This window comes from Bufo gargarizans, chromosome 11 (assembly GCF_014858855.1).
Source record: "Bufo gargarizans isolate SCDJY-AF-19 chromosome 11, ASM1485885v1, whole genome shotgun sequence".
In the NCBI taxonomy this organism is placed as follows: domain Eukaryota; kingdom Metazoa; phylum Chordata; class Amphibia; order Anura; family Bufonidae; genus Bufo; species Bufo gargarizans.
This window is the reverse complement of record NC_058090.1, coordinates 91,602,590-91,621,477: the sequence shown is the minus strand read 5'-3', so window position 1 is coordinate 91,621,477 and position 18,888 is coordinate 91,602,590. Positions and strand designations below refer to the sequence as shown.

General features: G+C 42.0%; 1 protein-coding gene across 1 annotated transcript; it reads left to right on the top strand.

Moving 5' to 3' along the window:
- Positions 1–1,162: 1,162 nt before the first annotated feature.
- On the top strand, positions 1,163–18,712 carry LRRC71 (leucine rich repeat containing 71). The gene is made up of 9 exons (XM_044271395.1): positions 1,163–1,372; positions 1,473–1,556; positions 1,627–1,716; positions 1,792–1,923; positions 2,274–2,388; positions 2,502–2,584; positions 17,918–18,026; positions 18,161–18,279; positions 18,571–18,712. Exons 1-9 carry the CDS (start codon positions 1,163–1,165, stop codon positions 18,682–18,684), a joined length of 1,056 nt encoding a protein of 351 aa, XP_044127330.1. The 3' UTR covers positions 18,685–18,712.
- The last annotated feature ends 176 nt before the right edge of the window (positions 18,713–18,888 follow it).

Below are 18,888 nucleotides of genomic sequence, written 5' to 3'. Positions count from 1 at the left end.
CCACCTGTTACTCATTACTTACATAGTATGGCATCACCTGTTACTCATTACTTACATAGTATGGCCTCACCTGGTGTTCATTACTTACATAGTATGGCATCTCCTGTTACTCATTACTTACATAGTATGGCTCACCTGGTGTTCATTACTTACATAGTATGGCCTCACCTGGTGTTCATTATTACATAGTATGGCATCTCCTGTTACTCATTACTTACATGGTATGGCACCACCTGGTGTTCATTACTTACATAGTATGGCACCACCTGGTGTTCATTACTTACATAGTATGGCCTCACCTGGTGTTCATTATTACATAGTATGGCACCACCTGTTACTCATTACTTACATAGTATGGCCTCACCTGGTGTTCATTACTTACATAGTATGGCATCACCTGGTGTTCATTATTACATAGTATGGCACCACCTGTTACTCATTACTTACATAGTATGGCGCCACCTGATGTTCATTACTTACATAGTATGGCCTCACCTGGTGTTAATTACTTACATAGTATGGCACCACCTGTTACTCATTACTTACATAGTATGGCGCCACCTGGTGTTCATTACTTACATAGTATGGCGTCACCTGGTGTTCATTACTTACATAGTATGGCATCACCTGGTGTTCATTACTTACATAGTATGGCACCACCTGTTACTCATTACTTACATAGTATGGCGCCACCTGGTGTTCATTACTTACATAGTATGGCCTCACCTGGTGTTCATTACTTACATAGTATGGCACCACCTGTTACTCATTACTTACATAGTATGGCGCCACCTAGTGCTCATTACATACATGGTATGGCGCCACCTGGTGTTCATTACATACATGGTATGACATCACCTGATGTTCATTACTTACATAGTATGGCGCCACCTGGTGTTCATTACTTACATAGTATGGCACCACCTGTTACTCATTACTTACATAGTATGGCGCCACCTGGTGTTCATTACTTACATAGTATGGCCTCACCTGGTGTTCATTACATACATGGTATGGCGCCACCTGGTGTTCATTACATACATGGTTTGGTGCCAGTGCACTTTTTTTGTTGACTATCCCTTTAAATAAACCCTCCTACTACAATCCTATGAAATAACTGACAGGGGGAGTAATAGGAGGTGGAACAGGTGGAGCGGCTGTCATGAAGGCATCTGCCACCTCTTCTCATGCACACGTCCCCCGTCCACACAGGTTGGTCCACATATCGCTCAGAAACAACCAGATTGATGACGAGGGGGCCAGACTCATCAGCCAAGCCCTGCAGAGCCTGAAGGTGACCAACAAGAACCTGGCCGCTCTGGTCCTCAGCTACAACCACATCTCAGACCAGGGGGCCGGGGACATTGCCCAGGTGAGGAGCACTCCTCCTATGAAGGGGGTGCAGCCGGAGGTACCCCCGTCCCGTGGTGGGAAGGGTCATCATCTACAATGTAAATTGCATTTTATTCTAGGCCTTACGATTCAACCGGTCACTGCTGTCCCTCAACCTGTCCAGTAACCAGATCGGGGATCAAGGGGCGCGCGCCTTGGCCGAGGTTGGTAAGGAATCTGAATGTTCTACAGGCCTGCCCCGTCATGTGTGTATAATATAACCCTGTGGTTTAGGTGCTGGGACACTTTCCACTAAGACATACAGAAATAGTGGAGAGGAGGCGACTGTTACTGGAGAAGGAGGCTCAGGAGCAGCCACGATCGGTGAGGAACATGACCAGGAGGTGGGTGGGTCGAGAGGGCAGGCGGTCAAGATTAATGGTTGCCTTTTTCTTAAAGCCGGGCACATCACGCCACGCCGATTCCAAGAGTGAGCGACCACTCAGCCACCACAGCAACTCCGCTGCGGAGAAAGCAGAGAAGTCCCAGGCGCAGAAGGCGAAATCGAGCGTCTCAAAGAAGAAGGAGAAGGTGAGCTGGGTGGTCCTGAGACCTCCATGAGACATGGCCTAACCATGGAGTGACCAGATTCTGAACAAGTTATTGCTATGGAAAGGGGGAGATAAGAGTTTGATAAACATTGGCGCTGCTTATCTCTGGGGCACAAAAGTGTCAGATGAGTTGAACTTCAGCCATCTCATGAATGGTTCTCACAATGGAAGATGTTAGGGAGTCATCAGGTTATTCCCTATACATGATCCCATATGGCCAGCTTAGCTGAATTGACAAACTGAGCTCTGCTACATCACGAGTTATTTATTGTATTACATATTGTTTAGATCTGACCTCATTGTACATATACTATTCTAAACTTTTTTCAGGATCCTCAAAAGAAGGAAGACAAAACGAATGTCAGCAGTGTGGCGAGTGGAGCTTCTACCGTTACAACTCAACCTGGACCTGCTAAGAAAGAAGACCCAAAAACCATCAAAAAACGTAAGTGCGGTCAAACTCCCTGGCTGGTATCAGAGACTGGGGTGTGCGTCTGTTCAAAAATGATGGTGACGTGGTGTATTCACAGTGTAGTGATGGCAACTGTTGTCTTATAGAGACAGCCGGCTCTGACCTAAAGAACGCAAGAGGAAAACCAGTTAAGTCTGCCTCCAAGAGGGCGCCATTACTAGAGCATGAGGTAAGAGACGAGGTGCCCTCCGCAACTGCACTTCAGCCCTGTACAAGTTATTTTAAAACTCAAGATTATATAATAATTCCATCCCTTATGTAAAATAATATAACTACTATAATACTGCCCCCTATGTACAGGAATATAACTGCTATAATACTGCCTCCTATGTACAAGAATATAACTACTATAATACTGCTCCTGTGTACAAGAATATAATTACTATAATACTGCTCCTATGTACAAGAATATAACTACTATAATACTGCCTCCTATGTACAAGAATATACCTACTATAATACTGCTCCCTATGTACAAGAATATAACTACTATAATACTGCTCCTGTGTACAAGAATATAACTACTATAATACTGCTCCTATGTACAGGAATATAACTACTATAATACTGCCCCCTATGTACAAGAATATAACTACTATAATACTGCCTCCTATATACAAGAATATAACTACTATAATACTGCCCCTATGTACAAGAATATAACTACTATAATACTGCCTCCTATGTACAAGAATATAACTACTATAATACTGCTTCTATGTATAAGAATATAACTACTATAATGCTGCCTCCTATGTACAAGAATATGACTACTATAATACTGCCCCTATGTACAAGAATATAACTACTATAATACTGCTCCTATGTACAAGAATATAACTACTATAATACTGCTCCTATGTACAAGAATATAACTACTATAATACTGCCTCCTATGTACAAGAATATAACTACTATAATACTGCTCCTATGTACAGGAATATAACTGCTATAATACTGCTCCTATGTACAAGAATATAACTACTATAATACTGCTCCTATGTACAAGAATATAACTACTATAATACTGCTCCTATGTACAAGAATATAACTACTATGAGGGGGCGGAGCCTAACAGCCGACCGGGACAGACGCATGTGAGAGAGCTCCTCTCCATGTGAGTCAGCAAACTTGTAAATTCTGCTGTCTAGCCGTTCAAAAATGGGCAAAATAGGCAGATATATCCCCAGTGACAAGCCTGAACCCTCCAAGGCAGACAAAATTCCGCAAGAAATGGACAAATTCTTCGCTAAAAAGCCTCCGGCCGCAAGCGCTGCTAAAATGGCGCCACCGGAACAAGATGAGTGGCCACGAGATGCAGAGGGAGCAGAAGGCGTCTCTTCAGATATAGACTCCCGGGCCCGCACCAACTCGTCGGCGCCCATTTCACGCCAGTTTATACAGCAAGCTCTGACATCAGCTCTGGCACCGGTGTTACAGGATCTCATGGAGATTAAAGGTGACCTGAAGCACATAGGACACCGGGTAGAAAGGTTGGAACAAGATCAAGCAGCCATGTTGACCTTTGCTCATACCTTGGGCGGAAACAGCACAGCACTTGCCGCTTCGCTGGATAATGCCTTCGCCTTAATAGAGGACCAAGAAAACCGTAGTCGACGAAAAAACATCCGGCTACGTGGTCTCCCAGAGCTGGTGCCTCATGACGCATTGCCTGAAGCAGCGGCCGCCATTTTTTCCGGCCTACTAGGAAAAGACAGAGCTGCAGAGATTTGTGTGGAAAGAATCCACAGAGCATTACGGCCGAGACCAAAAGACACAGATCCGCCTAGAGATGTAGTGTGCGGTTTGCTGCGATATGTTGACACAGCGGCGATACTTAAAGCTGCCAGAGAGCAGAAAGAATTGGTCTATGAAGGAGCCAAAATCCTAATGTATCAGGACCTTGCACCCTCGACTCTGAGTAAGCGGAGGATTCTGAGGCCGCTCACAGACCATCTTAGAGCAATCAAGATGCCTTACAAATGGCTTTTTCCGTTTGGACTAACCTTTTCATCTGAGGGAAGGAGATGCACGATACGCACACCAGCGGACTTACCGGCAGCCTGGTCCCTTCTCCAGACGACTCCATTAGACATCCCATCTTGGCTACCATCAGCCGACACAGGTGTCCCCTTGCCTGAACTACCGGAGGAGCAGAGGTGGATCCAAGCAGCAAATAAGAGGAAATTCGGCCGCAGGCCTTGAGTTGCTAGCCGGGCTCAGTGCGTCACTTGAAGAGAGACTGCGTTTACCAGAAGCAGAATGGTCGGACTAGGCCACACAATGGACGATATTGATGATCCGTGATGCAAGTATAATGCAAGCCATATTTGTCTGCTGTCTTATGTCTGTTTGTGGGACGCCCAGCCGCCGCCTCGCGGTCGGGTCCCAGTTGGGCCCGGGCTGCGATGCTGCGTATGGGCCGCTCTGTGGCAGGCGGTACCAGTTTACTGTCTTACCGAATGTGGCGGCAGCTCACCCCTCTTGGGGACAGGTCTGGACATCGTATGCTTTCATACCTGTAGGTGTTACATCTAGCAGAGGCCTGTGTCCAGAGGGGTTGGTAGCCCACATGTCGACGTTTGGGTGGACATATCATGGCTGGATTGTGGTAGAGTGTGGACTTAGGGCCGGCCGGGCTAGGTTGTTATGCTGTATACAATATCTAAAGCTGTTTGCTATGACCCAGGAGATATGTTGGTTCTCCCCCCCGGATTGACATGACCCCTCAATCCCACATAACACTCACCAGGGACTCAATGGCGCAACCCTGGTGCAAGCGCCTCAATACGGGTGGGCTTGGGCCGTTTGCGCTTTGCCTCTTTGTGATGGGCTGCGCGATGGGCACAAGCTACCTGTCTTTCATGTTGGAGTCATACTCCATTTTACATTGGTTCTTATTGTTTTTCCCGTTATTGTGTTTCCCTGGCAGCACACGTGATTCTGTATCATTGCTCGCTCTACTGACACTGACTAGTACGTATAATGGCACTGATTAAATGCTCATCACTCAATGTTAGGGGGTTTAACACCCCGCAGAAGAGGTCACAAGTTATATCTACAATGAGGAAGTGGCACACAGATATCTGCTTCCTACAGGAGCTACACTTTAAGTCGGGGCGCGTACCTACCCTCCCCAAAACATATTTTCGGCACTGGTTTTCTAGTGAATTCAACAAAGCAGCCAGAGGGGTGGGCATTGCTATATCGAAGAATGTCCCTTTTCAATTGACGTGTAAGCAAGAAGACCCAGAGGGGCGCTATATATTTATAAAAGGCTCGATTGGTACCCAGGTAGTGACACTTGCCAGTTTATATTGCCCTAACAGGGGACAAGCAAAGTGGTTCATCAATACCCTAAAGAAGTTTGCTTCCTTTGCAGAGGGGATAAGGTTAATAGGAGGGGATCTGAACATGACACTTAACCCATTAGTAGATGCCTCTGATGGCACCTCACAACTAACTCATGCAGTCTTGGGCAGGGTCAATAGCTATCTGGCGGATGCTAACCTGGTGGATTCGTGGAGACTGCTTCACCCTGTTGATAAGGATTTCTCTTTCTTTTCAGCACCACACAACACCTATAAGAGGCTGGATTATATCCTGATCTCTGGCAGCTGTGCGGACGGGCTGGAGCGGTCCACCATTGAACCCATTACGGTTTCTGATCATGCCCCGGTAACTGCCTCACTCCGATTCCCAACTTTACCAACTCAGGATAAACAATGGCGTTTAAACGAGACACTCCTAGATAAAAATTCAGACCTAGATAATCTTAGTCAGAAACTGACTTTATTTTTTAAAGAAAACTGCACTGAAGGAATGCCACTTGCAACCGTCTGGGAGACGCATAAACAGGTCATGAGGGGGGAGCTCATTGCGCTGGGCAGCAGAGTTAAAAGGGTAAGGCAGGAACACCTGAACAATCTACTTAAACAAATTGCTGATATTGAGACGCTACACAAAAGATCGAAAGCCATAGAAGCCAGAGATAAGTTAACCGTTTTACGGAAGCAACTGACTGACCACTTAAACATAGGTCATGCGAAAACGTATCAATATTCGCAGTTTCGCTTTTATTCCCATGGAGATAAGGGCACTAAACTTATGGCCTCCCTGCTTAAGCAAAGGAAAGACTCCATGTACATTGCGGGAATCGACACTAAGGATGGCAATACCTTACACAAAACGTCAGACATAGCCAATGAGTTCCAAAAATTCTATAAAGGCTTATATGGCCTCCCGGAGGAAGTAGTTGGATCCTCGGAGGGAAGAGACTCCCTCATAGATAAGTTTCTTAGCCATATACATTTGCCCACCCTGACTGAGGAAGAGAGCCAGGCGCTACTGTCACCTGTCACTGAGGAAGAGGTGGCTAAATTGCTAGGTTCCATGCCACATGGGAAGAGCCCGGGTCCAGACGGCTTCCCGGTGGGATATTATAAAAAATTCTCAAACATACTGATTCCCTACTTGGCTGCCTGGTGCAATGAGCTTCTGACAGGTTCCCAGTTGCATAAGCAGTCCCTAGAAGCCACAGTTACTATCCTTCCCAAACCAGGAAAGGACCCCAAGCAATGTGGCAGTTATCGGCCAATTTCGTTGCTAAACGTCGACATTAAGGTTTGGGCGAAACTCCTAGCGACTAGGATTAGTGTTCTTCTTCCTAAACTCATAAACCCTGAGCAAACGGGTTTTGTCCCAGGTAGAGAGGGCAGTCACAACTCATGTAGAATCCTGTCCATTATGCAGTTGGCTCTTAAAAAAAAAACCCCACTGGTTATGTTGGGTGTGGACGCGGAGAAGGCCTTCGACCGGGTTAATTGGTCCTATATGTTGCGTACGCTGGAAAAATTTGGTTTTCCCCAGCAGTTCAGAAGCGCTATTATGTCACTTTATGGCGACCCCAGCGCCCGGATCCGAGTTAATGGCACGTTGTCGCCCCCTTTTCCTATAAGAAATGGGACGCGGCAGGGCTGCCCGTTATCACCTGCTTTGTACATTCTCGTAATGGAAACATTGTTACAAGCTATTAGGGAACATCCGGACATTAAAGGTGTTAAATTGGAAAATAGCTCCACCGAACACCTTAATGCGGCATATGCTGACGACCTTCTGGTCATGGTATCCAACCCGGTCGAGGCCTTCCCGCGTCTGCTGGCTCTGTTCGAGCAATACGGTCAAGTGTCTAACTTTAAAGTAAACCATACAAAGTCAGAGGCTATGAACGTATCCGCTCCAGCCCATCAGATTAACCTGCTCAAATCCTCTACTCCTTTTATATGGCAAACTTCTCACCTGTCCTACCTGGGTATCAAGCTTCCTTATAGATTGGATAAATTATTCCAACTAAACTATGCGACATTGTTAAGGGACATCCAACAACAGCTACACACCCTGCGGATTCCATATGTATCATGGATGGGCCGGAAGAATATGCTGAAGGCATTCATCATGCCGAGGTTGCTATATGTGATGCAGATGTTGCCTGTCTTTCTCCCCTCTTCCTTCTTTACGCAAATAAGACGACTTTTTAGCACGTTTCTTTGGAGGGGGAGGGGAGCGAGACTGGCGCATCGCACGCTGATATTGAGGAGGACCCAGGGCGGTATGGCTCTGCCGGATGCTCAATTATATTATAATGCCACTCATCTGAAGAGATGGTTGCAAATTCACGCCCCGTGGTCCAACATTTTGGGTAGAGAATTGGAAATTGCACAACTAGATAAGAAGCAGAGAGCAGGTCTGTGGGGTCTGAACTCCTCTTCACTACACTCCCATGTGTTGCTCAAAGGTACAGCTGCCGTTATTAGACAATTGAACAAAGACAAAAGCTTATTATCTGCACCGTCACCTTTGATGCCAGCCGACCTTGCCCCGTTCCTAACTAGGCCTAAGGCAGATACTATATCACAGACGTGGAACAAAATGCGCCCTTATACAGTAACAGAATTCCTAGATGGGGCGTCAGGGGCTCTTTGTGATCAGCACCCCATAAATAGTGTCCTGTCAACCTGTAACTTTCTGGACGCCATTGAATTTAACTCTGTTAGCAAGTCCCTTCTAAAAGACAGACAAGGCAAGACTGAACCCACTTGGTTCGAGAAGCTGTTACATTTAAAGTCCCCTCCTACGAAATTGGTCTCCAAACTGTATCTAGCACTTAACACACAAAATCCTGTAGGGATTCCTCATTATCTGAAAACCTGGGCTACGGAGCTGGATTTAGAATTCTCCGAAACGGATATCTTGCGCATACACGCGCACTCACACGGGTTCTCACGGTGCGTAAGAGTACAAGAGCACTCATACAAGTTATTGACCCAGTGGTATCACACCCCGAAACAATTATTTACTAAGGGACTTAGCAACTCTGACCTGTGCTGGAGGTGTGGGGAGGGGAGTGGATCACAGACGCATATATTCTGGTCATGTCCGAAACTACGCGAGTACTGGGAGGGAGTATCTGCATCGATAGATAGTATTATGCATAAACATATTCAGCTATCCCCAGAACTGGTGCTTCTCTGGCTGCCCAGGCCTGGCTTGTCTCCATCCAAATCAAACTTACCTACACATCTAATTCAAGCTGCAAGGCTTCTAATCCCACAGAAATGGCTTAGTGAGGAACCCCCTACGCTGCCACATTGGGAAGCAAAGGTGGATCAGATATGCAGAATGGAGGAGCTGGCTAGCTGGGAGATCAGACGACACGACAAATATCTCAAATTATGGGCCCCATGGTTGACACATAGGAAACAAGAGATAGACCCCCAGACTCCAGGAATGCGGGGATAGCAGATTAGTCAGTAGCCTGATTTCTGTTCATACTAAAATTTTAAAAGGCTTAGTAGAGAGTATACAGACGGAGCTGATTGAAAGACGTGTGTATCGCGTGTGTGCAGGAGGGTCTCTCTAGGGAGACCTCATTATCCCAACCCCCCTTGTACCCCAAGTTAATGGACTGTTGTCCGGTTCAGTTAGGAACTTTGTGTTTTCTGACATTAAATGCATGGTAGATATTTGCATTTCACTTACCTATGCAAGATATGGGCGCATGGTACATGAAGGGTATTTTGCACATAGGGAGCAGAGCGTAAAAGCCTCCGCAAACAATCAACACTGGATATCACTTAATGACGTGACCTCATGTATTTCGTATACCTCTGCTTGTCTCCCATTACACTGTATAATTTGACTGTGTACAGCTCTGTCTTGCATGGCAGAATGGATGCTCAACAGATGTGTTGAAACCTTTTGCTTGCTTACCAATAAAAAGAAATTTGACAAAGAATATACCTACTATAATACTGCCTCCTATGTACAAGAATATAACTACTATAATACTGCTCCTATGTACAAGAATATAACTACTATAATACTGCTCCTATGTACAAGAATATAACTACTATAATACTGCTCCTATGTACAAGAATATAACTACTATAATACTGCTCCTATATGCAAGAATATAACTACTATAATACTGCTCCTATATACAAGAATATAACTACTATAATACTGCCTCCTATGTACAAGAATATAACTACTATAATACTGCTCCTATGTACAAGACTATAACTACTATAATACTGCTCCTATGTACAAGAATATAACTACTAATATACTGCCTCCTATGTACAAGAATATAACTACTATAATACTGCCTCCTATGTACAGGAATATAACTACTATAATACTTCTCCTATGTACAAGAATATAACTACTTTAATACTGCTCCTATGTACAAGAATATAGCTACTATAATACTGCCCTCTATGTACAAGAATATAACTACTATAATACTGCCTCCTATGTACAAGAATATAACTACTATAATACTGCTCCTATGTACAGGAATATAACTACTATAATACTGCTCCTATGTACAAGGATATAACTACTATAATACTGCTCCTATGTACAAGAATATAACTACTATAATACTGCTCCTATGTACAAGAATATAACTACTATAATGCTGCTCCTATGTACAAGAATATAACTACTATAATACTGCTCCTATGTACAGGAATATAACTACTATAATACTGCTCCTATGTTCAAGAATATAACTACTATAATACTGCCTCCTATGTACAAGAATATAACTACTAATAATACTGCTCCTATGTACAAGAATATAACTACTATAATACTGCTCCTATGTACAAGAATATAACTACTATAATACTGCTCCTATGTACAAGAATATAACTACTATAATACTGCTCCTATGTACAAGAATATAACTACTATAATACTGCTCCTATGTACAATAATATAACTACTATAATACTGCTCCTATGTACAAGAATATAACTACTATAATACTGCTCCTATGTACAAGAATATAACTACTATAATACTGCTCCTATGTACAAGAATATAACTACTATAATACTGCTCCTATGTACAAGAATATAACTACTATAATACTGCTCCTGTGTACAAGAATATAACTACTATAATACTGCCTCCTATGTACAAGAATATAACTACTATAATACTGCCTTCTATGTACAAGAATATAACTACTATAATACTGCCTCCTATGTACAAGAATATAACTACTATAATACTGCCTCCTATGTACAAGAATATAACTACTATAATACTGCTCCTATGTACAAGAATATAACTACTATAATACTGCTTCCTATGTACAAGAATATAACTACTATAATACTGCCCCTATGTACAAGAACATAACTACTATAATACTGCCTCCTATGTACAAGAATATAACTGCTATAATACTGCTCCTATGTACAAGAATATAACTACTATAATACTGCCTCCTATGTACAAGAATATAACTACTATAATACTGCTCCTATGTACAAGAATATAACTACTATAATACTGCCTCCTGTGTACAAGAATATAACTACTATAATACTGCTCCTATGTACAAGAATATAACTACTATAATACTGCTCCTATGTACAAGAATCTAACTACTATAATACTGCTCCTATGTACAAGAATATAACTACTATAATACTGCTCCTATATACAAGAATATAACTACTATAATACTGCCTCCTATGTACAAGAATATAACTACTATAATACTGCCTCCTATGTACAGGAATATAACTACTATAATACTGCTCCTATGTACAAGAATATAACTACTATAATACTGCTCCTATGTACAAGAATATAACTACTATAATACTGCTCATATGTACAAGAATACTATATAATACTGCCCCTATGTACAAGACTATAACTACTATAATACTGCTCCTATGTACAAGAATATAACTACTATAATACTGCTCCTATGTACAAGAATATAACTACTATAATACTGCCTCCTATGTACAAGAATATAACTACTATAATACTGCTCCTATGTACAAGAATATAACTACTATAATACTGCTCCTATGTACAAGAATATAACTACTATAATACTGCCTCCTATGTACAAGAATATAACTACTATAATACTGCCTCCTATGTACAAGAATATAACTACTATAATACTGCCTCCTATGTACAAGAATATAACTACTATAATACTGCCTCCTATGTACAAGAATATAACTACTATAATACTGCTCCTATGTACAAGAATATAACTACTATAATACTGCTCCTATGTACAAGAATATAACTACTATAATACTGCCTCCTATGTACAAGAATATAACTACTATAATACTGCCTCCTATGTACAAGAATATAACTACTATAATACTGCTCCTATGTACAAGAATATAACTACTATCCAGACCACCCAGACCCTTCATTACAAGAAGCAACAGACTTGTTTCTGAGAGGCCTTAGTTTACCCCAGATATCCCCACAAGAAGGTGATACCTTATTAGAGCCAGTCACTGAACTCGAAGTAAAAGCCCTACTAACCTCTATGCCCATGGGTAAAAGCCCCGGCCCGGATGGATTCCCGGTGGGCTATTATAAAAAATTCCCAGATATATTGATACCGCATCTGGTAACATGGTGCAATGCACTCCTGAACGGGGAAACCCTACATAAGCAAGCTCTGGTGGCCACAGTCACCATACTCCCAAAGCCTGGGAAGGATCCCCTTCTCTGCGGTAGCTATAGGCCAATCTCACTACTTAACGTAGATATAAAAATATGGGCCAAACTCCTAGCAACGCGGCTGAGTCGCCTGCTCCCCAAACTTATCCACCCCGACCAATCTGGCTTTGTTCCTGGGAGGGAAGGGAACCACAATTCCTGTAGACTGATCACTGCAATACAGTGGGCCAAAAAGAAAAACCTCCCCTTAGCGCTTCTTAGTGTTGATGCGGAGAAGGCCTTCGACCGGGTGAGCTGGGATTTTATGAAAAGGACAATGTCGAGGTTTGGAATCCCGACAAGATTTCAGGAAGCTGTCATGTCACTATATAAAGGTCCGAGCGCAAAAATCAGGGTCAACGGTACATTGTCTCCGTCCTTCCCTATCTGTAATGGGACGCGTCAGGGCTGCCCCCTATCTCCCGCCTTGTATATACTGGTCATGGAGACTCTCCTTCAGGCTATTAGGGAGCATGTGGATATTCGGGGGGTGAAAACAGGAGATAACGGTGCAGAATATATTAACGTGGCTTATGCCGACGATTTACTGATCATGGTCTCCAACCCGGTCGAGGCCTTCCCGCATCTTCTGAAGCTATTTGAGGAGTATGGTAGGCTATCAAATTACAAAATGAATTATTCCAAGTCAGAAGCTTTAAATATTACTGCCCCGGCGAGCTCCATAGCCATTTTAAAATCCACTACGCCCTTCAAATGGCAACCCACATGTGTTTCCTATCTGGGGGTCAAGATCTCCGCGTCCACGGACGATCTATTCCGGCTCAATTATACTCCCCTAATAACGGAGGTCCAAAAACTGCTTCAATCACTACGCCTCTCCTATTCCTCTTGGATGGGAAGGAAAAACATCCTAAAAGCGTTTGTCCTTCCAAAAATTACGTACGTATTACAGATGTTGCCAATATTTCTACCTAACTCGTACTTTACAAAGCTCCGCAGGCTTTTTGCGACTTACCTGTGGGGCGGGAAGAAGGCTAGGGCTCCTCACCAGAGGCTCGTACTGGGGCGTGGTCATGGAGGTATAGCACTGCCGGATGTCCAAACATACTACAGGGCCATACACCTGAAGAGGTGGTTGCAGCTCCACTCCCCTGCCTATCACACATTGGGCACGGAATTGGAACTAGTGCAGCTTACCCAACAGCAGAAAGCAGCTTTATGGGGTCAATCCAATGCATCACTGCACTCCTACGTGCTCCTAAAGGGCACCAGTTTGGTCATTAAACAGCTCAACAAGGCTCACGGGCTCCTACAGAACCCTCCCGGTGCGATGCCAGCAGACCTTATACCACACACTGTCCAATCTCCAGGTACTCAGGTCTCACAGATCTGGCACAGATTCAGAAGTTTCTCCGCAGCCAAATTTATAGGGAAAGTACGCGGCACCCTACCGGAGCAACACCCACTCAGTCTGATTTGGAAGGCAGCTAACTTCCTAGACCTCATATCTATAACAGCTGCTGGGAAACAGCTACTCACCCAGAAACCATGTGTACTGACCTCGAAATGGTTCGAGAAGTTAGCGAGCCCCCCCTCCCCTCAACGCAAATTGATATCTAACATATATATGGCCTTGAATACACCTCAGCGCCACATAACCCCACAATATGTCCACACCTGGGCCAACGACCTTCAGACCACTTTCTCGGAGACAGATGTTCTCCGCATGCACGCACACTCGCATGGCTTCTCCCGCTGTGTGAAGATCCAGGAACATTCATATAAGGTTCTCACGCAGTGGTACCTTACCCCCAAACAACTATTTCTTAGTGGCTTGAGTGACCACGACAAGTGCTGGAGATGTGGGGAGGAAGGTGGCACTCTTCTTCACATTTTCTGGTCCTGTCCTAAAATAAGAGGATACTGGGATAACGTCTCCCGGATCATTGACGGAATTCTAAACATTAAACTGACATTGTCCCCTCAACTGGTCCTTTTATGGCTCCCAACAAAGGACCTTTTGCCATCAAAGAACAAGCTTCCTACACACCTGATTCAAGCTGCACGCTTACTTATCCCCCAAAAGTGGCTGAGTGTAGATCCCCCTACAGTCTCTCAATGGTTAAACAAACTAGACCATATACACCGTATGGAGGAACTGGCAGGGTGGGAACTTAGGACACACGAGAAACATAAGAAGTTATGGGCCCCCTGGGTTGCGTATAGGCGCGCGAATGGTACTTCAGCATCCTAGTGATTTTTGATGGACAACAACCTTATGATAGCCCCATAGTTGTGACAGACACATTAGCAGGAACGGAAGAAGCCAACCGTCTTCCTCTCTTTGGATCCATCCAATACACCTCAACTGCCTTGGACCGTATCTGTCCAGTTCTAGGGACATTTTGTACCCCCCCCCCACCCTCCTTATTGGTTTGTGTTGACCTTACCTACCTCAGGTTATACTTTGATTGTCAATTGCCAATATTTGCTGACCTTGACATGGAAAATGCACCTTTCATATGTCTTAAGCATAATGTCTAAGCATAATGTCTATGCATATGTCAATTGCGAGTATGATTGTTTGTAACAATCTTGACTTATACATCACTGTATGTTGTGCTTTTCTTGATGCTTTTCAATAAAAGGACAATTGACAAAGAATATAACTGCTATAATACTGCTCCTATGTACAAGAATATAACTACTATAATACTGCTCCTATGTACAAGAATATAACTACTATAATACTGCTCCTATGTACAATAATATAACTACTATAATACTGCTCCTATGTACAAGAATATAACTACTATAATACGGCTCCTATGTACAAGAATATAACTACTATAATACTGCTCCTATGTACAATAATATAACTACTATAATACGGCTCCCATGTACAAGAATATAACTACTATAATACTGCTCCTATGTACAAGACTATAACTACTATAATACTGCCTCCTATGTACAGGAATATAACTACTATAATACTGCTCCTATGTACAAGAATATAACTACTATAATACTGCCTCCTATGTACAAGAATATAACTACTATAATACTGCTCCTATGTACAAGAATATAACTACTATAATACTGCTCCTATGTACAAGAATATAACTACTATAATACTGCTCCTATGTACAAGAATATAACTACTATAATACTGCTCCTATGTACAAGAATATAACTACTATAATACTGCCTCCTATGTACAAGAATATAACTACTATAATACTGCTCCTATGTACAGGAATATAACTACTATAATACTGCTCCTATGTACAAGAATATAACTACTATAATACTGCTCCTATGTACAAGAATATAACTACTATAATACTGCTCCTATGTACAAGAATATAACTACTATAATACTGCCTCCTATGTACAATAATACTACTATAATACTGCCTCCTATGTACAAGAATATAACTACTATAATACTGCTCCTATGTACAAGAATATAACTACTATAATACTGCTCCTATGTACAAGAATATAACTACTATAATACTGCTCCTATGTACAAGAATATAACTACTATAATACTGCTCCTATGTACAAGAATATAACTACTATAATACTGCCTCCTATGTACAAGAATATAACTACTATAATACTGCTCCTATGTACAAGAATATAACTACTATAATACTGCTCCTATATACAAGAATATAACTACTATAATACTGCTCCTATGTACAAGAATATAACTACTATAATACTGCTCCTATGTACAAGAATATAACTACTATAATACTGCCTCCTATGTACAAGAATATAACTGCTATAATACTGCCTCCTATGTACAAGAATATAACTACTATAATACTGCTCCTATGTACAAGAATATAACTACTATAATACTGCTCCTATGTACAAGAATATAACTACTATAATACTGCTCTATGTACAGGAATATAACTACTATAATACTGCCTCCTATGTACAAGAATATAACTACTATAATACTGCTCCTATGTACAAGAATATAACTACTATAATACTGCTCCTATGTACAAGAATATAACTGCTATAATACTGTCTCCTATGTACAAGAATATAACTACTATAATACTGCCCCCTATGTACAAGAATATAACTGCTATAATACTGCTCCTATGTACAAGAATATAACTACTATAATACTGCTCCTATGTACAAGAATATAACTACTATAATACTGCCTCCTATGTACAAGAATATAACTACTATAATACTGCTCCTATGTACAAGAATATAACTACTATAATACTGCCTCCTATGTACAAGAATATAACTACTATAATACTGCCTCCTATGTACAAGAATATAACTACTATAATACTGCTCCTATGTACAAGAATATAACTACTATAATACTGCTCCTCTGTACAAGAATATAACTACTATAATACTGCTCCTATGTACAAGAATATAACTACTATAATACTGCTCTATGTACAGGAATATAACTACTATAATACTGCTCCTATGTACAAGAATATAACTGCTATAATACTGCCTCCTATGTACAAGAATATAACTGCTATAATACTGCTCTATGTACAGGAATATAACTACTATAATACTGCCTCCTATGTACAAGAATATAACTACTATAATACTGCTCCTATGTACAAGAATATAACTACTATAATACTGCTCCTATGTACAAGAATATAACTACTATAATACTGCCCCCTATGTACAAGAATATAACTGCTATAATACTGCTCCTATATACAAGAATATAACTACTATAATACTGCTCCTATGTACAAGAATATAACTACTATAATACTGCCTCCTATGTACAAGAATATAACTACTATAATACTGCTCCTATGTACAAGAATATAACTACTATAATACTGCTCATATGTACAGGAATATAACTACTATAATACTGCTCCTATGTACAAGAATATAACTACTATAATACTGCTCCTATGTACAAGAATATAACTACTATAATACTGCTCCTATGTACAAGAATATAACTACTATAATACTGCCTCCTATGTACAAGAATATAACTACTATACTACTGCTCCTATGTACAAGAATATAACTACTATAATACTGCTCCTATGTACAAGAATATAACTACTATAATACTGCCTCCTATGTACAAGAATATAACTACTATACTACTGCTCCTGTGTACAAGAATATAACTACTATAATACTGCCTCCTATGTACAAGAATATATCTACTATAATACTGCTCCTATGTACAAGAATATAACTACTATAATACTGCTCCTATGTACAAGAATATAACTACTATAATACTGCCTTCTATGTACAAGAATATAACTACTATAATACTGCTCCTATGTACAAGAATATAACTACTATAATACTGCTCCTATGTACAAGAATATAACTACTATAATACTGCTCCTATGTACAAGAATATAACTACTATAATACCGCCCCCTGTGGATAGATAGCAGTATTGTCCTGACACCTGACGATGTATTTTCAGCAGGCAGAGGTAACAGAAGTCGTTAACCCTTTGCTGGAACAAGCTGACTATCGAGATGGGAAAGTTTATCTCCCTGGAAACAAAGTTCTGATCAGTCTGAACCTTTCACGTGAGTAGAAGTTCCTGCGGTGGGCATGACGCGGGCAGAGAAGTATAATCCCATCATCCGGGCATCAAAGTGCGCCCCCTGCTGGCAGCACTGGTAGCAGTGTAAGTTCTCATACACCGATTTCCATCTCACAGGGAACAGGGTCACGGAGGAGGGGCTTAAAGGCTTTCTGACCGCAATAGAGGCTCAGGTCCAGGAGGCTAAACCTGCAGGGGCCAGGACTCACACAGGACTATTGAGGCTATCTTTGGCGGTAAGTCTTCCATGTTCTGGAATCCCGGGGTCCATGGTCCAATCCAGATTAAAGGGGTTCTCTAGCTTTAAAAATGGACAACCCCTTTAAGAAGGGGGGGGGATCAACACTGGATCAATCTATATGGTTCTTTTAGAAGGGATTTGCCTCCATCTAGTGGATGGAAGTGGAATTACCACAGAAGGAATCTTATGAATCCAACGCTCTGTGAGGGCCCTCCAGATATAGGGCCCCGGTTCTCTTTGTGTAGATCTATATATGTAACGCCACTTCTTCTCTCCGGATCTCTAGAAGAACCGGTTTCCAGCAGACTGCTCAACCTTTGCCCAGATCCAGGAGATGATGCTGTCGCGGGACCCCATCCACAAGTCCTCCAGGTCTTCTGTAGACGAGCAGATGATGTAACCCGGGATGTGCAGTGACATCATTGCTGGCAGGAAGTGACATCATCATCCCGGCTGTATAGTATTTCCTTCTGTAGACGAGCAGATGATGTAACCCGGGATGTGCAGTGACATCATTGCTGGCAGGAAGTGACATCATCATCCCGGCTGTATAGTATTTCCTTCTGTAGACGAGCAGATTATGTAACCCGAGATGTGCAGTGAC